This window comes from Ananas comosus, linkage group 6 (assembly GCF_001540865.1).
Source record: "Ananas comosus cultivar F153 linkage group 6, ASM154086v1, whole genome shotgun sequence".
NCBI classification, from domain to species: Eukaryota; Viridiplantae; Streptophyta; class Magnoliopsida; order Poales; family Bromeliaceae; genus Ananas; species Ananas comosus.
Genome location: NC_033626.1, coordinates 136,771 through 161,984, shown reverse-complemented (window position 1 = coordinate 161,984; position 25,214 = coordinate 136,771). Strand labels below are relative to the sequence as shown.

At 38.6% G+C, this 25,214-nt stretch overlaps 6 protein-coding genes and 1 long non-coding RNA gene across 10 annotated transcripts; 4 read left to right on the top strand and 3 right to left on the bottom strand.

Moving 5' to 3' along the window:
• Positions 595-5,306, bottom strand: LOC109711840 (U-box domain-containing protein 52-like). Of its 2 annotated transcripts, none has more exons than XM_020235138.1 (11): positions 4,719-5,306; positions 4,378-4,472; positions 4,127-4,248; positions 3,728-3,936; positions 3,590-3,635; positions 3,129-3,405; positions 2,632-2,733; positions 2,096-2,524; positions 1,136-1,882; positions 784-911; positions 595-698 (listed from the first exon to the last, which is right to left on the bottom strand). In XM_020235138.1, exons 1-10 carry the CDS (start codon positions 4,888-4,890, stop codon positions 813-815), a joined length of 2,298 nt encoding a protein of 765 aa, XP_020090727.1. In that variant the 5' UTR covers positions 4,891-5,306; the 3' UTR covers positions 595-698; positions 784-812. The 2 variants fall into 2 exon arrangements, with proteins under 2 accessions (XP_020090727.1, XP_020090728.1); XM_020235139.1 differs by having other exon boundaries at positions 3,728-3,933; positions 4,719-5,305.
• LOC109711841 lies at positions 4,152-4,826 on the top strand. Its single transcript, XR_002216694.1, has 2 exons — positions 4,152-4,244; positions 4,394-4,826. It is a non-coding gene; the product is annotated as an uncharacterized LOC109711841 (long non-coding RNA).
• On the bottom strand, positions 5,724-13,095 carry LOC109711839. 3 transcript variants are annotated; one of them, XM_020235135.1, is made up of 4 exons: positions 12,725-13,095; positions 8,194-11,390; positions 7,006-7,232; positions 5,724-6,485 (listed from the first exon to the last, which is right to left on the bottom strand). In XM_020235135.1, exons 1-3 carry the CDS (start codon positions 13,037-13,039, stop codon positions 7,013-7,015), a joined length of 3,732 nt encoding a protein of 1,243 aa, XP_020090724.1. In that variant the 5' UTR covers positions 13,040-13,095; the 3' UTR covers positions 5,724-6,485; positions 7,006-7,012. The 3 variants fall into 3 exon arrangements, with proteins under 3 accessions (XP_020090724.1, XP_020090725.1, XP_020090726.1); XM_020235136.1 differs by having other exon boundaries at positions 5,724-6,217; XM_020235137.1 differs by having other exon boundaries at positions 7,006-7,217; positions 12,725-13,094.
• Positions 16,424-16,996, top strand: LOC109711593 (pathogenesis-related protein 1-like). The gene has a single exon (XM_020234730.1). It carries the CDS (start codon positions 16,424-16,426, stop codon positions 16,949-16,951), a length of 528 nt encoding a protein of 175 aa, XP_020090319.1. The 3' UTR covers positions 16,952-16,996.
• Positions 19,135-19,844, top strand: LOC109711143 (pathogenesis-related protein PR-1-like). The gene has a single exon (XM_020234054.1). It carries the CDS (start codon positions 19,135-19,137, stop codon positions 19,687-19,689), a length of 555 nt encoding a protein of 184 aa, XP_020089643.1. The 3' UTR covers positions 19,690-19,844.
• LOC109711946 (pathogenesis-related protein PRB1-3-like) lies at positions 20,783-21,462 on the top strand. The gene has a single exon (XM_020235328.1). It carries the CDS (start codon positions 20,872-20,874, stop codon positions 21,433-21,435), a length of 564 nt encoding a protein of 187 aa, XP_020090917.1. The 5' UTR covers positions 20,783-20,871; the 3' UTR covers positions 21,436-21,462.
• LOC109711379 (pathogenesis-related protein PR-1-like) lies at positions 22,916-23,851 on the bottom strand. The gene has a single exon (XM_020234391.1). The coding sequence runs from the start codon at positions 23,682-23,684 to the stop codon at positions 23,163-23,165; it is 522 nt and encodes a 173-aa protein (XP_020089980.1). The 5' UTR covers positions 23,685-23,851; the 3' UTR covers positions 22,916-23,162.

The window sequence follows — 25,214 nt, the reverse complement described above, 5'->3', positions numbered from 1 at the left end:
AAGAGTAATAGGAGGAAGATGTAGAAGGGGAAGAAATTGAAGGGAGGGTGAGAAAACTCAAAGCTGGAATGCAGATTAATTATGCTGGCATCATTAATTAGACCAGTCAATTAAGTTACTTTCTTTGGGCCAAAATCTAGTGAAGGAGCCCAATCAACTCCAATGGGTGATGGATGTACCGAGCAACGAAAACTTAATATCGACAAGTAGATGCGGTGACATGATAGATAGATACTAGGCCTACCGTCAAGTTCAAGTATGGTTATCTGAAGTAAATATAAATTGAATCAAATGTTTTAAAGCAAATGGTTCCCAATATGCCTTTTAAGTTCCTGATGGTTACATATATAGAAGCTATAAGAATTCAAAACTATAAATATTAGGTATATTGATACATATATACTGTTGTTTCACAAGAAAAAGAAACTATTATGTTTCTTGAGCCTTTTAACATGATCATGTGACTTACAACTTGTTTCCAACAGCAATAACACAAAACTCCTGGGCTCTCCGCATGCACCAGTTAACAGTACCTCCTATAGAGTCTCATACATGTCTCTCCCTCTGTCAGGAGAAACAAAAGCTTAAGGGTGAAAAAAAGCTGTTTCTTTAAACATAAATATGCTTTGTCCTAATTGTGGCCGTTTACCGCGAAGCTGAATCAGTTTCTTTTTTCCTCACTGCACTTGTTGAGGAAGCTGCACAACCGTAGAAATGTATGTGTAAGTCAGTTTGTGTTTCGAATAACTCCTAAGCTGTTATGTGGATCGCCGAATGTTTTACCTTAAGTGGTGTTGTTGAACAACATTTTGTTATGTGGCGTTTGATCTTCGTCCGGCAATCGAAGATCCACTTGATTGGGTTCTTGAGCTATATCCAGATTGTGCAAATAGTGGGTCACTCATCACATCCTGCAGGAGACGAAAAATCATAGGTTTAATTGAAAATTTTGGAGCATAGATTTGTACCACATTCTTTCATATTGAACAAGAATTTGGTTGAAATGAGTAACTGTCTGTAGTGGACATTTGACTTGTTTGATTATGTGTAGTGGGCAAACTCTATTCACCAATTTTTGAAAGGCAAAAAAAAAAAGAAAAAAGAAACTTAACAGGCATATATAGTAGTAACGTACCTGATGGCTTTGCATAGGCGAGCCGTGCATGCTGCCGCGAAGCGAGGAGTACTGCATGTGCTCCTCGGCCAGCATCCGCAGCCTGTTGAGCTCTGGCAGCACAACGGTCGCGAGATCCGGCCGGTCCTTCCGCCTGAGCTCCGCGCACCTCAGTGCTATCTCTGCAAGCCGCTGTGCTTCTTCAACAGGCCAATCAGGCACCGCGGGATCTAGAATCTCCGCGAACTTGCCCTTCTCGATGGCATGACCGATGTGGTGCGTCAGCCCCATCGGCGGCTTCGACGTCAGAATCTGCAGCAGCATGACGCCAAGAGAATATATATCTGACTTTACACCCAGCATGCCTGTCTGCTGGTACTCCGGGTCGATGTAGCAGAAGGTGCCGGCCGTCGACGTCATGCGATACTGCGTGACATTGTCAGCGACAGATGGGGGAACAAGGCGGGCCAGGCCGACGTCACTGATCTTGCTGACGAGGTTGCGGTCGAGGAGGATATTGCCCGGCTTGAGGTCGCGGTGAACGAGTGGCTCCGGCTTGGTCTGGTGCAGGAAGAGGAGGCCCGTTGCTATCTCCGCAGCAATGCGGAAGCGGTCTGGCCACGAGAGGGGCGGGGTGCCGCCTCGGCGGAACAGCCTGTCGTCAAGACTGCCATTGGCCATGTACTCATAGACGAGGCAGCCGTACTCCGGGCAGGCCCCGAGGAGAAGCACCATGTTCGGGTGCCGAATGCAGCTGAGTATTTCAACCTGTTGATGATCATTAGAATTTAGAGAACCACTAATGGAATGAGAATTGATGAGATTTTATCGAATTGCAGTGAATGTTAGAGATGAATGTCATATAGAATTTGTGGAATAATACCTAGCTAAGTTCATGCTTTTCTGAATTCTACATATTTGCAACACAAATACCTGGAATGTGTGTTGCAAATTCCGAAATTTTAGCAGAAAGTTCCATACCTCTTGCTGAAACTGTGATCTCCCTTGAGCTGCATCAGGCCGCAAAACCTTGATGGCGACCTGCGTGTGATCCAAATAACACTTATACACAGGTCCATAGCCGCCCTCGCCGATCTTACGGGCCTCTGCAAAGTATTCAGTGGCCACTTCGATCTCGTCTATTGTATATTTTCGGTACCGGAGATCAGTATGCGAGAGCGCATCCTGCGCTCTCTTCTTCTCCTCAGTCTCCTTCAGCACCTTCATCTCTGCATGGATCCTCTTCTGAGCTTCCAACTCTGCGATCCTCTGTGAGGCTTCTGCTGCCTCTATCGCTGCTTTTGCCTTGGCTTTCTCTCTCTCCACAAGAGCCAAAGCTGCTTCTTCCGCCAAGCGCGCCTCTTCTAGCTTCTGTTCCTCCTCGACCTTCCACCGGTGGAGTTCCATTGCCTATATCATAGTGAATATAAAAGATTATTAAAGATATTATTCTCTGAGAAAAATGAGTCGTTATGCATATCATAAAAGCTTCTGGTGTACTGTTCATTTGTTCTTGCCTTTTGCTTAGCTGTGAGTGCTTCTTTGCATGCTGTGCTGTACATATCCATTGTTTGCTTGAGCTCCAGCCTCAGTCTCTTCATCTCTGCTTCCACATCTTCCTGCAAGTGTTCGCAATAGCAAGTTAGTTTATACAAGTGAATAGCTTATCTGCTGTCTCAGAGCTTAAGAAGGTATATACGTTAATCTCTAAGTTGTTGGTATCTCGAGGAAGGTAAAGTGCAAACCGTGATATTTTAAGTTTGGTTTTCTGTATTGTAGCCTGTGAAAAATGGATCGACAATTACAACTAGGCCTGTTTGGTCTTACTGGAGCTTTTGGAGACGTGCGATGAGCTATTGAAAAAGGTTTTAACAGCATTTACGTCAAATTTTTTTTCCAAGCAGCTTCTTGCTGTAGTCTGAAAAGAACCTTCGAATTGGGGCTTCTGCTTTTGGGACTCAGGGACCTATCTTAGCTCCCTAGAATGCGACAAGTAGGTCGAACGGACACTTACTATGGCCTGTGATGACCACGATGTCCCGGTGCTGCTTTGTGAGAATGGAGAGAACTCATTGCTAGTCGAGTACGAGTCCATCGATCTATGTGGCGTTCGCACCATCTCGAAGCTGCTGTCAAAGCCTTCGGATCCACTAGACAACCTCGGAGGGAACGGACAACGGTCGACACTCGGCCTTCCAGAGCTAACGAACGATATGTCGGTGGAGTCTGGCATCGGGAGATCGGCGTACGACTTTCTCGTCGTGCCCCGCCCTCCCCTCGTAAATGGAGACCTGTCGCAAGAAGATACATAACCTTCACCCAACTCTTCAAATTAAAGTGCTATCGGAAAGATCGATCTGTGCCGATAGAAGTTGTAAACATCAACAGTAATAACAAGACAAAGCCAAGTAATGCACTTCTTTCTTTTCTTCTTGTTACACTTTATGTATGAACTGCATGTTACAATTAACTTACTTGATAGAGTTGTCATGTAACAGCAAATGCTCTGGAGCTGCATCACCTGAAAATCGAAGAAAACTCTCTTTTCTGTTAGGAAATGGAAGAAGCACTACTAACTATTTTGTTTGATAACAAGTAGGGATGGTCACAAACTTTTGATGCTTAGTCTGTTCTGGGTAACGACGGGCTCGGGCTTCAAGCTCGGCTGGTTCTGGATTTGAACTCGGAGAGGAGAGACGGTTGGGGCCGCGCGGACGGCGTTCCGCAGGGAAGAAACCTTTCCTTTGGATATCACATAAACGGTGCAGAAGTCCGGTGCTGATTTCGATACGCTGCTTGCGATATCTGTGTTCTTGAATCTTCTGAGAGAGAAGATTATTAAATTAAGAACTGCATGCCTGTGTGCTAGTTTCTTCTACTTGTTGCCTTTTTTCTTTTAAGGCAATAATTCAGTGCCAGGAATATCAACAGCTTGGCGAAGCCTCGGTCGATTTGTTTGCGTTAATTCGCAAGCATAGCTCGCATCAAAGCTGAGGAAATAGAAAAGATTACCTAACAAATCCTCCTTTTGTCGGGGCACCGACGACTAGCTTTTCAATGGCGGCGTGGGCTGCGAATTCGACGATCGCCTTTGCCACATCCGGGTCGTCGAGCACCACATCCTTACAATGTATCTGCCAAATTTATTCAACTTAACTCAGAAAAATAGCTTCCTGACTATCTAAATCACTGTTATAGCTGTGCTGAGTATGTTATTCTCTTATACAAGCAAATGTCGAGATCGAAAATAGCATGATACTGACGTCTTTACGCGTGCAGAAACAGCGGAACGGGAGGAAAAGTTCCTTCATCTGCGGATCGGTCGGCTGCTTGAATCCAGCAGGATCCTCCTGGCCCCCTGAAACACATCGAATCAGAAACTGCTATGATCAAGTACCATGCTGCCATTTCCGTCAGTCATCTAAATTCGCCAAATTTAAGCACTATGGCGAAATTTTTTCCGAACCTTCGCAATTGTTTGAGGCTGAAACTTTTGGCATTGCAAAGATTTAGTATGGTTCGATCGATCGACAACTTTTTTTTTTTAAAGAAAACTTAAATGTAGAGCAGAGGGAATGTTCAGAAGGGTCTGACATAAACTTACCAGAGTTGCACTTGGTGTTGACATGCACAAGGACTAGGGTTTGGCCCTTGGTTACAAGGTTGTCTATGGCCCACTTCAGTGCATTTTGGCTCCCTTTGTCTTTGTCAATGGCCACTGCCACCAATGGACATGTTCCACCCTCCCCATCCTTAACCTCAGGATACTTCCCCATTAATTATACAATAAAACAAATTAAAACTGCTTCAATAGATAGATATCACTGTGTGTGTGTATATATATATATATGTATAAGTTCTCTTCTTCTCACATGCAAAAAAAAAGAAGGAAAAAATAAAAAATTGGTCCTCTTTTTCTTCGTTGATTCCACCCCTAACTCCTCAAAAGGGTAGAGAGAGAGAGAGGGAGGAGTAGGTTTTTTTTTTTATTTCCCTTCTATTACGTTTAACCGTCTCTATAAGAAAAATAAGAAAATAATTATATTTAGATGAGGGGTTGCCCTTAAATTGCGTGAGGGTTTTGCAATGGAGTGAGGAGTTGCAAACCGTTGGAATCAATGGAAGGGCGTTAAGAGAGGTGTTGGAGAAGTGGTCATACGACTCATACACGTGTTTTTGACTTGGCCTTTAATTATTAGAAATTTGGTCCAAATGCATGGAGACCCCCTCAAGTTCAGGTTTGTTTGAAATAGACCCCTCTACTTTTTCTTTTTTCTTTTTTTTTTTTCAGGTTGAGAGTTTGAGATCCTCAACTAATTCTTGCAATTAATGGAGTCATTAATTTGATAAAAATTTTAAGGTAACTAAGTATATAGTTATATACATAAAAGCTCAAATCCAAATATTTGGAAGTTGGGGGGACTATGGCCAAAAGTGGAGTGATCCTCCATACATTTTTACCTTGAAATTTTGCTTTTCATTCACATTTCACACACCATGAAATAGAATGGAATTTTTGTTAGGTAAAAACACTGCTTCTATAACTTGTTTGGAGATGTAGTTAATTAGTTTTGCTGCTAGATTTAGATACTAGATTTGGATCGTTGTATTTGTCATTACATGTCCTTTTACTCTGACAATAGAGACAATTATTACCTACAGGAAAATACAAGCTCATATACACTCTCAATTACTAATGCATGAAAAAAACAAATAATAAATGAATTGATGCTCGCTCAAACTACGATCACTCACAAGTATAAACATAAACAACAAAAATTGCACGAAAGCATACACACAAACAAAAATCTCGAGGATATTTAAGATATTCAACAACTAATTTGTCATCGATCTCCTTTTCCTTCCTTCGGCGCAGGGTTTTCCTCGCGACAAGGATCATAATTTGCTTTCGTAATCACTTCGGTTCTTTTTATTATAAGCAATACTTGAATCCCAATAGCACATGATCTTGTCCTCTCACCCATGACTCATCACGGAGAAATGATTGCCTCAACCCGGACCGTCACGGTGTCCAATAACTGCCCGCTACAATTCATTCTAGAGGATTTGTGATTAAAAACTGATAAATATGAGCTGCAACATCTGAAAACACAATATAATAAAAGTTATAAGGTTTAGAAATCTAGTGCATAGGATCCAAGGAGTTTGGAAAACCAACAATGCAGACAAGGCAATTGTTCACTGCATAAAAATTACTTGCTATATTTAGCATACAGGTCTTTTAGATGCTGCAGGTTATATCTCATGGTTTTGTTTTAGATTATAAGGTCTCTGAACTGAATTATACAAAAGTGGTCATCAGTGGAACAGGACCAGGCAATCATTTCTCCCCAGCAAGGGATTCGATAACCTGCGATCGCAATCAAGACCCATGTCAAATTGTCAATCGAGAAATAGGCGGTCAGCTAGATCTCAATCGACATATTTAAAAGAATAGAGCACACCACCGGCATCGTTTGCATTATTTGTTTTTCAAGCTTTACATGATAAAGGCACTTAGGACGGTTTTAAACAAAATAATAATAATAATAATAATAAATGCTGCGGTCGGTTGCTCTGCAGACTGTAGTTTTATATGTTTTCTATTTTTACAACATAAAAGCAAAAAATGCTGAAGTAATCCTTCTTCTTTCTTTATTTCATATTTTGGGAGTTAATTTTGCCAAATGAGCAACAATGAGATGACTAGATAAGCCAATCCCTAGGTGCCTTTAACTATCTAAAACTCGAATGGAAAATGGAAAAAAATGAAGACATAAACCATAAATAATGCAAAATTTGTACTCTGCTCAGTCTTCCATCTTTGTTACCTTTTTTTTTGTTCTGAAAGGAGGAGAAAGAGATGGCTAAATTGGTACGGGTTAACATACCACGCATTCAGGAAGTAGATTGCAAATTCTGGAGCTTATCTGGAGCTGGACAATCATCTTTCGGCATGAAGGAGAAGTCATGCATCTGAGAAAACAGCTTCTCTATATCCGTTTTTGGAGGCTTTGGCATTGAAACGGAAAGGTGATTAGCATCCATGGCTCCCCACAGCGTAGAGAAGGGATCAATATCAATCTCATGTCTTCCATTTACCCTGCTCGCAGAGCAGCTTTACAATAAGGGGGGGAAATTATTAATAATAACAATATGCATAGACAAGATAAATAGGAAAGGGATTAAATTTCAGAAAGAATTTGCTAATCACTTCATTCTTCATTAATCCTGCGATATCTCAATTAATATAATTGATATCGTAATGTTATGGTAACAGATCTTAAGCATCGGGCTATTAAAATACAGTGATTGAGAGTGTCTACAGAATAATACATTTGTGAAACAGACCACAATCATTAACACTAGATAAAACTCATAAAAGTTCACAGCATCAACAATTCTTAAATATGTTTTACTCTTAATGCTTCTACTACCATAAAAATCATACACTTCATAGGGCAAAGAATCAAGATATTAATATCGAAGATCCTTTCATTTAGTTTTTTGAACTTTGAGCTTGTCATAGAAAGGAAACAACAAAAAGACTACCTATGAGTACGTGTTTATTAGGTTGCAACAGAAAGATTATGGAATATTTAGTCCTAGCACTATTATGCCTCCACTTGAAAGAACTGAGACTCTGATTTACTATCCAAAAATATCAAAGGTGAATAATAAGAAGATAATTTTGCTAAAAGGCTTAGCCTTGGTCAGAAGGATTGGTGTCACACCTAATATTAGGCTGATAACTCCTCCCTAGTTTTACTATGTATATCAGGCTGATAACAACTAGATATCAGCAAAAGCTTATATTAAAGTAGCCTAAACTAACTCTCTTTTACCATATGTTACGAAATTTATATCCTTCTAGGTTGATACCTCAATATCGCTTTTTAGGGAAATCAAGAATTATCAAAGTATGTGTCATCAGCAACATCAAACAACATAGCAGTCAGTAGTTGAGCTATTATCATGAATGAAATAATTATATGCAAGAATTCGGTATTGTCAATTTTTGCAAGGATAGCTTTTATACTGTTCAATATGCATAATCTAGTAACAGCACTCTCACACACCTGCCAATGTTATCTTCACTGGAACTCCTCTTACCATCTGGCGCTTCTGAAAAGGAATCTGAACTCATGAAACCGCCAAACTCCATATCTTGTAGATCATCGAATTTTGAACCCGAGGGTTTTTCGTGTAATGGAACTTCTGCTTCTCTCACCGAATTTGATAAACATCCAGCCACTTGACCAGAGCTCGTGAAATCTTGCCAATCATCAAATAAGTCATTTTCTTCATTTATAATTTCAGAATGATCCAATTGCTTAACGCTATTAGTAGGCCCCAATTCAGAAGATTGGGCGACTGAAGGATCTTTAAACAACATCCCAGAACTTTGGCCTCCTTGCTTTGCTAAATTTTGATGCACTTTAGTAGAACTGAAAAAATCTTGCCAATTAAATGGGTCGTTATCGTCATTTTTAAGTTCATAATTATCGGATTTCTTAATGCTGCTAGTAGGGTCCATACCAGTAGATTTTGTCTCTGACGGATCTTTGAAATACATGCCAAGATTTTTGCCTCCTGATTCTGTTAAACTCTGATGACCTTGACTAGAACTTGCAAAATCTTGCCAATCATCAAATGGGTCATTATCTTCATTTAGACTCTTAGAATTATCAAGTTCCTTAATGCTGCTAGTAGGTCCCGTATCTGTTGATTGCATTCCAGAAGGATGTTTCAAAGACGTGTCAAGATTTTGATCCCCTGGTCTTGTTAAACTCTGATGTGCTTGACTAGAACTAGCAAAGTTTTGCCAATCGTCAAACAGGTCATTATCTTCATTTATAATATTAGAATTATCAACTTCCTTAACACTGCTTGTAGGGCCAGCAGATTTTGTCTCTAAAGGATGTTCAAGATACATACCAAACTTTTCATCCCCTGGTTTTGTAAAGCTCTGAGCTGTTTGACTAGAACTGGCAAAATCATGCCACTCATCAAATGAGTCATCATCACCATTTATGGCTTTCGTACTGTCAGAATCGTTTGTGCTACTGATAGGCCATAAATCACCTGACTTTGTTTCCAATGGAGGTTCAGAAGGCGAAACCTCAATTTGTTCCTGCAAATTTGAGGAACCTCCTTGTGCCTCAGCTGAGCTGGTAAAATCTTGCCAATCATCAGTATCATATACTTTTCCAATTGGGTCAACTTCTTTGTTGCTGCTAGTGGGCCACATATCAAATGGAACTGCATTGTTGTCTACAGACAATTTATCCAGCTCACCACTATTATTTTCATCAATACTTGTAATAACATCTGTTTCAAGCCCCATGCTATTCATAGGCCAAAGATCATCTGGAATCCAACAGTAACTCGATGCAGACTGACCCCCATCATTTCCAACTTCTAGGCTCGCACTTTTATTGTTCGTTTCATTTTGATCAGATGCTTCCTGGCTGATAGTAGCCTCAACACTTGGAGCGCCGACAAATTGACTATTTGAAGGACTAGCAGATTGAAATTCTGCCTCCCACCCAGTGGATGAACGACCAGATTCACTATCTTTGGTGTTGACAGAACTTAACTTTGTGCCAGAAGATTGAGAATTTACAAATAAATCAAAAGTTTCGGGGCCAGAAGATGCATGACTTTCTGTATTTACGCTATGCTCGATATTTGTTAACTGATCATTGTGAGAAATGGAACCAGTAGAAGCCATAAGGTCCACTGGCTCGGACTCTGCAGCCAAAGTTTCAAACGTAGCAGATTGGAATTCAGCCTCCCACCCAGTGGATGATCGACCAGATTTGCTATCTTTGGTGTTGAGAGAACTTATCTTCGTGCCAGAAGAATGAGAACTTACAACTGTATCAAAAGTTTCTGAGCTAGAAAATTCTTGACTTTCCATTCTTACACTTTGATCCATTGTTGCTAACTGATCATTGTGCGAAATGGAAACAGCAGAAGGGCCAAAATCAACCTGTACGGGCTCTGCTGTCGAAGTGTCAAAAGCAGCAGATTGAAATTCCATCTCCCAACCAGTCGATGACCGACCAGACTCACTATCTTTAGTGTTGAGAGACTTTATCTTTGTGGGAGAATATTGAAAACTTGCACTTAAGTCAAAATTTTCTGAGCCATACAATGCATGATTTTCAGTATTTGCACTTTGATCTGTAGTTTCTAACCGATCATCCTGATAACTTGCACCAGTAGAAGGCAAAAAGTCAACTGGTCCGGATTCTGCAGCCAAAGTAGCCGATTGAAATTCAACTTCCCACCCAGTGGATGAACGACCAGATTGACCATCTTTAGTGTTGAGAGAACTTAATGTTGTACGAGTCGATTGAAAATTTTCAAATGGATCAAAAGTTTCTGAGGCAGAAAATGCATGGCTTTCCATATTTAGGTTTTGATCTGTATTTTTTAACTGATCATTGTGAGAAATGGAACCACTAGAAGGTGTACGGTGAACTGGTCCAGGCTCTGCAGTCAAAGTTTCAGATACAGCAGCGTGAAATTCAGCCACCCGCCCAGTCGATGGACGGCCAGATTCACTATCTTTGGTGTTGAGGGAACTTATCTTTGATCCAGAAGACTGAAAGTTCTCAAATAAATCAAAATTTTCTGATCCAGAAATTGCATGATTCTTTGTTTTTGGGCTTTGATCCCTAGTAATTAACTGATCATCGTGAGAAATGGAACCAGAAATTGCATGACTCTTTGTATTTGGGCTTTGATCCCTAGTGGTTAACAGATCATCGTGAGAAATGGAACCAGAAGGTGTAAAGTCAGCTGCTCTCGTTTCAGCATTCGAAGTTTCAAAATTAGCAGACTGAAATTCAGCCTCCCACGCAGCAGATGAAGGACCAGATTCGTCATCTTTGGTGCTGAGAGAACTTATCATCTTGCCAGAAGATTGAAAATTTTCAAATAAATCGTCTTCTGAGCCAGATAATGTATGGCTTTCTGCGTATGTGCTTTGATTTGTAGCTGTTAACTTATCAATATGAGAAATGGAACCAATAGAAGGTGTTTCTGTCTTTTCTTCAGAAAAATAAGAATCCAGGTCAACTCCTGACAAGTTTAGAGCATATGTACTGGGAGTAGGCACTTCCTTTGTTGTTTCAGTTACCTGTTCTTCTGTATTTGAAGTCCATCTAAGTTCCAGGTCCAAAAGATCAGACAAAACCAACCCACTCTTTGGTGTATCCTTTCCTTTATTTGAATCACTCGATTCAGTGTCCAGAATAACGGGTTCCTATGTTATATCACCATTAAACTTGTAAATAAAACAAAGTAAAAAAGATTGCATGCTTTCGGTGTGAAAATATTAGAAGAAAGAGCATGCAGATATATCACAAAAACTGTTATATACAGGACAATTCAAGATGTAATGCTTTCTAGAAATTATTCTCCTCTGTGTTGGTTCATGTAGAAGAAATCCCAAAATAATGTTGAAGGGATTAGTACGGCAGCAAATAAATATTTTCACTCTAAATAAGACTGTATGGCAGCAAATAAATATTTTTCACTCTAAATAAGACTATTATTTTGCAAACTTTCTTTCAGTTTTTGTAACTTTGAAGCTGGATAGTCTAAAACAGGACAAATTAAGCAGAAAATTCTCTTCCTCTGTCGTAACAAGACAAGTTTGCCATTCTTTCACTTTTTCATTCGTTTTATATCACTCTCCTTTTGCTATCAATTATTCTTTCGCTTTTTCATTCATTTTATATCACTCTCCTTTTGCTATCAATCTCGTTCCACAAAAAAAGGTGATAAAAGGAGATGTTAGTGATAAGACAATCAATGTTTCACTGCTCACTTGGTACTCTCGCCAATAAAATGTATAAAATTCTAAAATATTGTAACGAAAATTAATCAATGATCGCCATGCCTTTAAAATTCACATTTTGGATAACAATCAGCAGCGCTCCTTGTAGAAACTAAAACATGATTTGGCGATCAACATATTCTCTCTGACTTAAAAGTTTGGCTCCATTCACCAGAGAGAAAAATAAATCTACTTATTAGGCACAAGGAGATCCTTCCACAGCCATGATTGATGATTAATTGCTGCAACTCTCAGATCAAAGATCTACAAAACCATTCTCATTTTCCTCAACATAACGTTATTCTGGGTAATCTTATAGTACGATTTAGCTCTCAAAGCCCCCATTTTACATGCTTCAAGCAATCGAGAAGTTCAAACACGCACACTGCATCCAACAAATCCAGCACAAAAAAAAAAGGACCTATAAGCTACGTATTTAACCCTAAACAGTAAAAAGGATCAATTAAGCTCCCTTCCACTACAAGATCGAGGAGAATAGGCACTAAGAGTTTCTTTCGAAGCCTCGATTGACAATAATAAACTCTCGCATCAAAGATCTACTAAATTATTCTCATTTTCCTCAAATTAAGAGCATCCTGACTGATATTTTAGACGATTTAGCTCTCGAAACCCCGTCTCACACGATTCGTGCAATCAACAACTAGATCACTCACACTACATCCCACAGATCCAGCACAAACAAAGAGACCGTAAACAGCTCAAAGCATTGAATTAGGCACAATTCCGCTACTACTCACAGATCCGTCCAATCCGAGGGAATCAAGGAGCCACCGACACGCGGCGGAGGAGGCGAAGGGGATCGGGTGGGGCGCGGCGTCGCCCCTCCGCTCCGCGCCGCAGAGGACGCATCGGGGGGAGCGGGCCCCGCGGAGGAGCGCGCCGCGGCACCGATCGCATCGGAGCGGGGAGGGGGAGGAGGGCTCGAGCGCCGCAGCAACGGCGACCTCGACGGTGGGGAGGGGAGGGGCGTCGCCGGAGAAGGAGGCGCCGCCGCCGCCGCGGAGCGCCGCGCGGAGTTGGTGGATGAGCGCGGTGGGAGGCTCGAACGCCATGAATTGTTGGGGGAGAGTGAGTGCGGGGCTCTTCTCCTCTAGAGATCGTTTTTTACTTTTATTATTACACTTGAAACATACTATAATTATGAAAATAGTTTCGTAAAAAAATTATTTATAAAATTAATCTATATATAATAAATGAATGAATTATCGTTTTTTAAATACCATAAATCATTCACTCTTTCTTTAAAAATTAAAATTATTTTTAATATTTAGTACTATATATATATATATATATATATATATATATATATATATATATATATTTTGAAGTTTAGATGAAAATGATAAATGATTCACGTACATAATTCATCGTTTTTATCGATCTAATTTTATAAATAAAAATTTTAGATGTTTATTTTTATATTTAAAAAATTTTGTAGGTTTAATAGTCCAAAAACTCGTCCCTTTCCTCTCGGTAAAAATGCATGAAGACACCTAAACATGTATCTCAGTTTGAAATAGTCCCCTAACTTTTGGGTTCCCTGTAAAACTATATGGTATAGTTACTCCAAAGAGTGTGAACAAAAATTTTCAAAAAAAAAGTTTTTCACAAATTTTTTTTTATTTCTGTTGTACGGTTCGCAAAAATATATAAATTTGTTAAAAAAAATCAAATTTTATGAAAAATTAGTATTTTGTTTTTTTTTTTAAATTGAAACATGAAAACTCTAATTTTTCATGAAATCTGAAAAAAAAAAAATTTCAAAAAGACAAAATTTTCTTTTAACTACTAACCGTCCCTAGAGCAAGTGGCAAAGGGCTTGGTGATTGATACTCGAAGTTCCAAGTTCGAATTCTAGTTGATTCACATTTCCAGCTAAATTTATTTCTAAATAAATAAACGAAGCGGATAGCATGCTACCTATCTCTCAAAAAAAAAAAAACTAAAAAGACGAAAAATTGGAGAAGAAGTTTTTTACTAAATTCATTTTTCTAGAAATTATATATATATATATATACTCGGTCGAGAACCAAACAATTTCTATATAAAAAGTACTTAATATGATAGAAATGAAACCAATTAAATTGAGTTTTCAGAATTCATCCAGTATTGTGTATGTGACAGGAGGTCAGATTAGGTCGAGTCACAATCGAAACTTGTGAGTGTTGTATTTATGTGCTCTAAGTGAATTAATCAGTTATATTTTTTTAACAATTCGAGTTTTTGAGATTAATGATTAACACTAACGATCAGACAAAACTCTCTTTCATTTCTTTTTTGTGGAGAAAAAAAGTAGCGAATTATCAGTTTCATTCACCCAAATAATAAATTGAGCTACAATCTTAAGGCATCTAGGTCTCCTAAAAGCCAGGAAAAAAATTAAGTAATTAATTAACTTGCATGTCCTCTTTGGGCCCAACTCGTACTGCTCCTTAATTAGCTGGTCACTTAATTCACATTTTGTTAAAATGTTGTTAGTCCCTTTATCCAAAACATTGCAATTCCTCTTTAGTCAACTCCACCCTTCTTTCACAAGGTAGAAGGTACTATCATCCACTATTCTCCATATATTTGTAGAGTTAGGGATCTGTTTGGGATTGTTAGCTTGAGATCTATCTAAATAATTACTCTTTTCTACTTAGATTTGATTTGCCTCCTCATGCTTGTAATCACATTATATAGATCCTAACTACTTAAAAGTTTGTATCGTATCTTCGACATAAATAGAACAAGTTACAAATATGATTGATTCACGCATACAACTTATTTTCGAAACCTTCAAAAAAGTTGTAAGTATGAAGTGTTGTCAGCACTTTCGACACCGTAGTTGCACCTAAAGCTCTCATGACTCAAAAAAATCACCAAACAAATAAACTCAACATGAGAAAAGATATAAGTGTCTTGAAGTAATGAATATGTATTTAGTTTCGCTCTCTTTTTTCTCTTTTTGGGGAGGGGTGGAAATACCGCAAGCGGACCAGATCCAAGAATTCGAGATACATCTAACTTGCACCGATTCAAATTAAGTTGCTCTCACTCTCTTTTGATCATGTTATAAGTGAGTAGGTCATGCTCTCTCTCTCTCTCTCTCTCTCTCTCTCTCTCTCTCTGGGTAAGGTTTTTGCTGTAGTCATACTCCATGCAACTTTTCGTGCATTGAATTTTGGGCATTGTACAATCATATTGTTCAAGTGGATAGATACTCAAATAAAGAACTTGTATGGCCCTAGTTTTAAGAATAACACATTAATGATTGTCTACTACTCTGAAGATTGAATCATGAAGATAAGTGAATAAGAATCCAATGCATGAATCATGATCAAATATTAAAACCTCATGTTAAGTACCTGATTAGGAGGTGCTCTCTTCAAGATTGTGCAGTTAGTTCTTAAAATAACAATAATAATAATAATAATCCTACCATCGAATTGCTGAGCTCTCAGAACATTGCCCGGTGAATTGCGCGCTCTCTCTCTCTCTCTCTCTCTACATATATATGGTATAGCAGATTTGCAGTTATCAATATTGTGGTTTAAATTGTAGTAAGTTTGCTCTCCTGTGTTATATGTTTTTGTTTCGTATAATAACATGGCATCAAATAAAGTAATAAAGTGTACACACTTTACAAGCCAAAGGAGTGATCTCTATATGTTTTGTAATCCTCTGATTAGTAGCTCAGGGGAACAAAAAAACAACAAAAAAGTGAAGTAAAAAAAATTACTACACATTTTTAGTTAGACTAAGAGCTTGATTTTTGATATCCGAGGTCACAAGTTTCACATTTTTAACTGAGTTCATTTATTAAAAAAATAAATAAAGCAGATAGCATACTAACTCTCTCACAAAAGAAAAAAGCTAAAAAAATTGCTACACTCTAAATTATAGAATACTGTCGAAGTGTGATCTACATGATTAATTTGGTGTTCATTTAAGATAGCAAGCTAGATATTACTCACATGGGACCACGTGTTTATATCAGCCCAAAGCTTGGATTCGACTCCTAAACCATGTGTTTACCGCGCAAATTACGGAAAATATTTACTAATATATACTATACTACATGAACTGTTATAACTAGTAGATTAAAATTGATACACTAATAATTACTTTATATATTAATCCTGCAGTTATCTCGCCCTAGATGTGCTCTAATTTGCCAGTCGATCGACGAATCATCAGCAGTTGACCCCAACTTAATTATAGCATAAAACCACCTTGATCAACGGCGGTTACGGCAGTTAAAGTTTCCTCGGTTCGCGTGCTGATCACATGAAATTAAAAATTAATTAATGATTCTAAATCTCAGTATATAGTAAATAAAGTTCCACTGATCTGTGTAAAACACTGTATATATATGTATGCAACTACCAACAACCAACAAAGCAACTTCCATCAAATTAACTACCTACCTATCTGTGTTTTTTTTGTTAGAATTAATGGCCAGTACTCATCACAGTCATTCCCTTTCATGTGCGGTTGTTTTTGTTGCAGTACTGTCGGCAGTTTCCAGTACTGCTGGTGCTTCACGGAGAATGCTGCAGCAGCAGAGCAGTCTGGCGCAGCAGTTCCTGGCGCCGCACAACAGCCTGCGCGGGAGCCTGGGGCTGCCGCCGCTGCGGTGGAGCGGCGCGCTGGCGAGCTACGCGCAGTGGTGGGCCGGGCAGCGGAGCGGGGACTGCGCGCTGGTGCACTCGGACACCAACTACGGGGAGAACATCTTCTGGGGGGGCGGGGCGGGGTGGCAGGCCGGGGACGCGGTGGCGGCATGGGCGGCCGAGCGGAGTTACTACGACTACGGGTCGAATGCGTGCCGGCCCGACGAGGACTGCTCGCACTACACGCAGATGGTGTGGCGGCAGAGCCAGTGGCTCGGCTGCGCCCGCGTCGTCTGCGCCACCGGCGATACCTTCATCACCTGCAACTACGACCCCCATGGCAATATCATGGGCCAGAAGCCCTTCTAACTACTAGCACATCACCTGATTGGTTACTGTTGAAATTAAAACCGACCAAACACACCACGTGACAACAGTTACAATATCAGTAGATGAAAAGAGGTGTTTGTAGGAAAAACACCCTTTTCAATTAGTAGTGGATTTGACTGTTTGAGATGTGATCCAAAGTGTAGTGATCCTCAAGGATTGCACAGGTAATTAATTAACGAGGTGGTGGTTTAATTTGAACTATGAAAAGCTCATGGATTTGAGTTTTAGAGATTGAATTTAAGAAACTTTTAGACTTATAGTATGAGGTAATTAAGATCATCTACAAAAGTTTGCACTCAAGGGATCGACCGTTAAATTCATCATTTTTTGCGAATTTTGTGACGCCGATTTGTTCATTTAATTTTGGGTTTTTTTTTTTTCCCTGACTAATATATTACAAGTTGAATCTTTAAAAAATAATTAAAAAATGATTAATCGTGTCCAAAGTCATTACACCCAAGAATATTATTTCTTTTTCGCTCTTAAAATGCCAAATTGTTGGGATCCTATATGTTAAAAATTTAAAATGATTAGCCAAATTGATTATTTCTGCGACAACACATTTTGCTGTAATAAAATCAAAAGTTAGGCCAAATAGTCCCAAAATTATGGGGTCACATTATACATAGGTAACATAGCATCATGTACAGAAAAATTATGGAAACATGCATTATTGTCGCTCATCTATAATAGAATGCATTTCAACCTGCTCCATCACGAGCTATTTTGGATGAAAATAACATAGATCAATACTCTGTTTCGTTAACATTGCAACTTAATTGGCCTCTACAACTTAAATATTTTAGTTCATAAACTTTCGCATACATTGCGCTTTAACCTTTATTAACAAAACGTTTTGACTTGTATTGTAAAATAGGCTTTCAATCTGTTTAAAGTAAACAGAAGTAAATTGCATGTTAGCCTTGAAACGGTTCGGTTATATGTTTCTATCATGATATTATAAGCCTAAGCATCAATGTATAGTTTTGAGTCATTAAGATCATCGACTTCGCGTGTAATCATCTCTTATCATGTGCATTAACCTCGCATTATAACTGTTATTTCTTTTAGCTGCTTGGCATATAATACAAAGGCCACACTTGGAGAAATATAAAGCTCTGTTTTCAGTTCATAATATGGATCTAAATATAAATAAGCTAGTGCAACGTGATCGGATTTATCTCGAACACCCTATGAAATAACTAATTTTCTCTGAAAACTTAAGTTGTAGATAAATATATTTTTCATAGTTTTTGTGATTAGAAAGCTACAAACTACCACGTAGAGAGATAAAAAAGATAATACTATTCAACTCACAAATTTTAAGGGGTACTTAATTTCCTACCTATTGAGCCATATCTTAAGCAATATACAGGAATGCATGTTCTCATCATGCCTTAAGGAGGAGAAATTAAAGGAAAAAAAATAGGGAAAACTTCAAAAACCCCCCCTGTGGTTTCATGCATTCTCACTTTCATACCCTGTGGTTTAAAACGTATCAATTTGCCCCCCTGTGGTTTCATTTTTCTCTTTTTGTTATCAATTTTATTATTTTTTTTTCTTAAATCAGTGACAAAATTAAAATTAAAGGATACTAAAGTGAATATTCGATAAACATAGATAGTTATCTGAAGTTTTTTGTATATAATTTAACGAAATATTAACGAAAAAGCTTCTGAAAAGATAAAAATGAAACCACATGGGGGCAAATTGATACGTTTTAAACCACAGGGTACTAAAGTGAGAATGCATGAAACCACAGGGGGGGGTTTTTGAAGTTTTTCCAAAAAAATAAGAGAAATAGAAAGATGGGAGATAATAATTTGAGTTTAAATAACAAGCTGAAACTTGACCACACTCAGATCAAATGAATCTATCCCCTGTTTTCGACTGGGGCCATTTTTTGAGTGTTGTTAATTAATTAACAAAAGTCGACGGAACCCAATGCCACATTCCCTAACATGTCTCTATTCTGCAACTGCAATCCATGTGATGCCCACATGAAATTAGTCCCTAATCAGTGGCTTAAATCGAATCATAAGTAGCGTTAAAATCATGGACATATTTAAATGTATCACAACCGCGACGAGCGCCGAACCGTTGTCCTATATATAACTACCTGGCTAGTAGCGAGCTACTTAGATCCTCCCAAAACCTCGAAAATGGCGCCCAAGAGCTCCGGTTTCCGTGCCGCTTTTAGAATCTTCTTCTTTTTTCTCTTTTTCTCTCTTTTCACTCCTGCAGTATCAACTTCGAGCTGCGAGCCTATCCGTCCTCGGCCTTCACGCCGTCTGCTGCAAAGTACAATGCTGCAGCAATTTCTCGTACCGCACAACCTCATCAGAGGGAGCCTCGGCCTGCCGCCGCTCCAATGGAGCGACGCGCTCGCGGGCTACGCCTCGTGGTGGGCAAGCCAGAGGAGCGGCGACTGCGCTTTGGTTCATTCCGATTCTGACTACGGAGAGAACATCTTCTGGGGCGCAGGCGCCGAGTGGCAGCCCGGAGACACGGTTGCAGCCTGGGCGGCCGAGAGCAGCTTTTACGACTACGGTTCGAACTCGTGCCAACCGGACCAGGATTGCTCGCACTACACCCAAATCGTGTGGAGGAATAGCTTACGGATCGGGTGCGCGCAAATCGTGTGCACGACCGGGGACACTTTCATTACATGCAACTATGATCCCCACGGCAATGTCATGGGCCAGAGGCCATTTTAGACTCATCTATCTCCTGAGCAATTTTTGAGAAGAGGTGATGCTTTATATACTCTGAGCTTAGCACCCTTCTCAAATATATATTAACGGTCTCATACAAAGAGTACTAGGAATTGTCATCCAGAGAAGAGAGTGTCAGCTTTAGTAGATTAATTCTTATACATGTGATTTTAGGCCTGCATCTTGGGCCATTTGGTTTAGCATTTCTATATTCTAAATATAATGATGTTAATTTGTTGCAATGCATGCTTGTGCAATTGATTACCTGAGATTGATTAAGTTACATCTTCTCCTATAACTTCCTAAAAGGTCACAAACTTACTCAAAAATAAATTCGAATTCAAAACTCTATATTCTTAAACCATATAATATAATATATAGTAATCATTTATCTCTAAAAATTTTGATTGTCAAATAATATTGGTATATTCATTTTACATGCACGGTAAATTAATGTTGTTGATATAACAATATTTTATAATATAAATAATAGAAAAAAATGGCTGGGTACAATATTATAATATGTAACATTCTATTGCCTATAGCATACATATACGTATATATCATGATGTTTCTGGAAAGATCTATATATATATATATATGTAAATTTTTTATCCACGATCCATGCAAGCCACGTGTATCCCTGACAAGATGTAGAACGAACAAAATCATCACTCACGGGTTTGCTTTGCCCCCTCGTCACGAGGCTACCAACTATTTTGGTAAAAATGTACCGAATCCCCATCAACTATAAGTAATTTTCAAAAAGGCCCCTCAACTCAATTTTGTTGTTAAGTGATATTGTCTCAACTTTCTAATTTTTTTATATCCAAATTATTCTATATATTTAAGTTAAAAATTTTATCAAATTTAATGACTCTACTAGACTAAAAAATGAGCATAAATATCAAATTTGATTAAAATTATTCGATATATCAAAAAAGATAAGAAGTTTCGAGTTATAGAACATGAATTGAAAAAAGTTAAATTGAGGCTCGATTTCAAAACGGCCTCTTATTAAGGGGATCTCTCATGCATTTTCACCCACTATATATACCCCCAAGTCACCACCACATATAAATCCTAAGCAATATGATCACAACTCTCCTCCTTTCACTCCTCTCCCAATACAGTAACATCTATCCGCTGCAAAGCACGAATCACTAGTAATCACTAGTAAGCGTTATGATAACGACTCTCCTCTTTCTCCTCTCCTTACTAACACCCCACTACTCCTCTCCAAATCCACTCCTCTTGCACAAGCCTTACATCGAAAACAGTACCATCTACAACATTTCGAGGTCCCTCTGCATGGGCTGTTGGGCCGAGCCCATCAAATTCCTCTACGCCCACAACCTAGTCCGCGCGGCCCATTGGGAGCTTCCTTTATTGTGGGACCCACAGCTGGAGGCCCGTGCCCGGTGGTGGGCCGGGGAGAGGAAGGGGGATTGTGGGCCCATGCACTCGTTCCCCGAGGGCCAGTTCGTGCTCGGCGAGAACGTGTTCGTCGGCTCGGGCCCCGAGTGGGGGCCCACGGATGCGGTGTGGGCCTGGGCCGCGGAGGAGAGAGACTATACGTACGAGTCCAACACGTGCGCCGCCGGCCGGGTGTGTGGCCACTACACCCAGATCGTGTGGCGGAGCACGTGGCGGGTCGGGTGCGCACGTGCGGTGTGCGACGAGGGGGGCGTGTTTATGGTCTGTAACTATTATCCCCCCGGAAATTATGTTGGGGAAAAGCCTTATTAATAAAAATAACATATATATATATATATATATATATATATATATATATATATATATATATATATATATATATAGNTATATATATATATATATATATATATATATATAGTCCGGCTATAGTGCTTGTAAAAGCACCAAACACTTGGTGCTTGTAAATTTTTTACCGTTAAATCTCTGCCTTTGATCATTTTTATTCGTTAGATTATACTATTCAACCAACCACCCATTCAACCCTAGGGAACCCACATCATCCTAACCGTACATCCTTTAATCCAAGGGCCGAAAACTTACAAGCACTAATAACTTTGTACTTTTAAAAGCATAGGAGCTCAATTATATATATATATATATATATATATAGTTCATAACAATCTCGTGTTAAAATTATTTCCATCAAATTTTTATTTTGCTCAGTGTGTCAGCCCGATATGAACAAAATATACAGAATAATAGAAGTCTCTTTATGAAAAGAAAGGTCTAATCAATCCTAATTTCTGCTTTAATGAATGCTTAATTCCACCATGAGAGGGCTCTTTTTTGTATTTCTGTAACCTACTAGAGGTGTGCAATTTTGATGTATACAGTTGGAGATGTATCGGTGTACAATATCAAAATCATGTAGATAATAAATACCAAACGTACGTTCGATCAATAAGTAGTTATCCTCAAATGAACATGAAAAGTGAAGTTGCTATTTGAAATATCCAACGGTAATTCGAAGCTTTGATTTTACGACGTGCATGGTATACGTACAACATGCTTAATACCTAGCCTAGTGGTATAGTATCAGGTTCTCCGTACGTAAGTGTGATATGAAAATAATAGAATAAAGGAGAATAATCAATTTAATTATATTTAAAAGTATATTTTTAGGGTAGACGTGAATTTAATTAATTATATGATGACTCTAAATAAGCGATAGCTTTATACTTTGCTAAATATATATAGGGAGAAAACAAACAACAAATTAAACTTAGTTATCGCTTATATATAATATTGAAACTTATTCTTTGTGTACTCCTCCCCCCGCCCCCCCCAAAAAAAAGAAAAAACAATTAAAGAATCATCAATTAAAGTGCTCGATTAATTAGTAGATCAAATAATTCCATCATATATACTACATGTTCACTAAAAAGAATAACATTTTGCTATATAATTCACATGTGCCACAAGGTACCAATCATTTGTAACTAATTAATATCCCACCAGAATAAGATGATCTCATCCTAATTAATAAGTTTATAATTTCCTTTCTCTTTTTTTTTTTTGAGCCTTATTCCAATGTATTAATTTATATAATACATGTGAAAAGCCTTTAATGAAAGAAATAATATAGCATCTAGTCATGTGGTCACACATTCCCGTACCTTTCTAAGCACATGCACATGACACATGACACAACCAATCAAATTCTCAGCTATAGCTCATTCACCCAATCACTGCATATATATAATCATGAAAAATCCATCGTAATAAAACCAAAGGACAAAAACACAGCTATTTATTAGCTGCCAATAGAACCATCTTAAATTAAAGAATATTACACAAAAAAAGAATGCGTAATTTATTAACAAACAAAATATTTATGGTGCATATATATATATGCATGCACATATATAGAACAGTACGTACGTAGTACGTAGTACGTAGTAGAGTAGTAATTAATTAGTTTATTTGAAGAAGTGTACGTACGTAGTAAATTTATGTGTGTAACAAAATTTGGATCATGGCTAGTACGGGCGCATGCCGACGTAGTTTCCGGGGGGGTCGTAGCTGCAGATGGCGAAGGTGCCGCCGCGGCCGCCGGAGCAGACGACGACGGCGCAGCCGACGCGCGCGGTGTCCTTCCAGACGATCTGCGTCCAGTGGCCGCAGACGCCGCGGCAGGAGTTGGAGGAGTAGTCGTAGGAGCTGCGCTCGGCGGTCCAGGCGCCGACGATCTGCGCGGGGCTCCAGCCGACGCCGCTCCCCCAGAAGAGGTTCTCGCCGTAGGGCCCCTTGGAGTGCACCAGCAGGCAGTCCCCGCGCCGCTGGTTCGCGTACCACCGCGCGTACCCGGCCAGCCGTCTGTCCCACGACACCGGCGGCACGCCCACCGCAAGCCGCGCCGCGTTGTGCAGCTGCAGGAACTGCCTCGCCAGGCCTCGTACTTGTCCTCGACCGCCGCTGCCGTTCGGAGACGAACGCGCAGCGTCGGAGGAGACGAGTACGGCGAGTGCGAGGAGGAAGAGACGGGCGGTGGAAGAAGCCATGGAGTAGCTACTTCCCCGGCCCCCTTTGTTTTTCTTTATTTTTGTGTTGATTGGTGCCAATAGGTATATATATATTGGGCACTAGCTAGCTAGTTGGTATTGTATCTATCTAGTTTAAGGGGGAAATTAATTATTTCCTCCACCCGGTTATAACTTATAAGTTTTTTTTTTTAAAGATAATTGCCTATGTACTTTTCAAAATTTTTGAAATATGTTTTGTTATTCCAAATATATCTCCCGTATATTTCTCGGCTATTCAAAAATATCATTACTATTAGTGGCCGTTAAGTCATTTCGGATTAAATCTGAATTAAATTCTCACCATAGTTAAAAAATAGTAAAAATACCCACTTCGTTCCTATCTTAAGGATAAATTAATAAAAGAATTTGCCTAGTTGGTAATAGTAAAAGAGTATATATGTTTGAAATGATAAAAAGTCAAAATATATTTTTGGTCCCCTAACTTAAAAATAAATAATAAAAGTTGGCAACGATAGAAGTATATATTTAAAATGACAAAATAGTAATTTTACATAGATATATAACAAGCTGTTTCTAACCATTCACTAATAAAATTTTACCCTAAAAATATATTTGAAAAAATTTGAAACCTTACAAAAATATTTTTAATATTAGCCTTTTATAAATGGTAAATACGAAAGTTGAAATTTTCGAGAGTATATAAACAATTAACTTTTTTTTATAAGTGAAACATTTAATGATCATTTGCGTCTGGGTTACAGATTTTTTAAAAATGCATGTAAATTTTTGTGGTGCATAATTGGCTTTTAGGAATATCTAACTTGTACATACCCCTGGTGTGGGGAATAGTTTCTCGTATAAGGGGACTGGGTTTTATTTAATTTTGGTTTTAATTAAATATTGTTCGTGATATATATTATTAAAATGGAATGGAGACTTTGGACAGCTGATGAATGTAGTGGCACCCATGTTAGATAATGATTACCATAATTAGATTCCAATGCCCAACTGGGGAAAAGATTAAGTAAAATTAATTTATTTATTATTAAGTTGACAAACACGCAAGAATATTACGTATGCAGTGACAATCATTAATATCTATTATATGGCTCTATTTGGTATTGATGTCCATCTGATACTATTAGATAAAATAGAGTTAGAACAAAAACATAGAAAAGTATATTATAACTATCGATATGCAGAACGTAACAAGCAAAATATTTTTTTGTTAATATTTTTTACCGTATGTAACATAATTTTTCTATAATTCCAAACAGAGCTATATATAGTATCTGTTCAGATATAACTGAGTTAATTAAGCTATTTAACCAAACATTAAATGATGAACTCAAATGTGAATTTTAATTGATGAACAAACCAATGTATGTCGAAGTAACAAACTAAATATCGAAGTGACTAATTAATGATTTTTTTAATTCAAAAGGTGACTAATTAAGGATTGATATTTAGCCCTTATATTTTTATTTAGTATTTATTCTCTGTCATTGGCCACAGTTGTTGTTTGGTGGACAAAATAATTATGGTGTG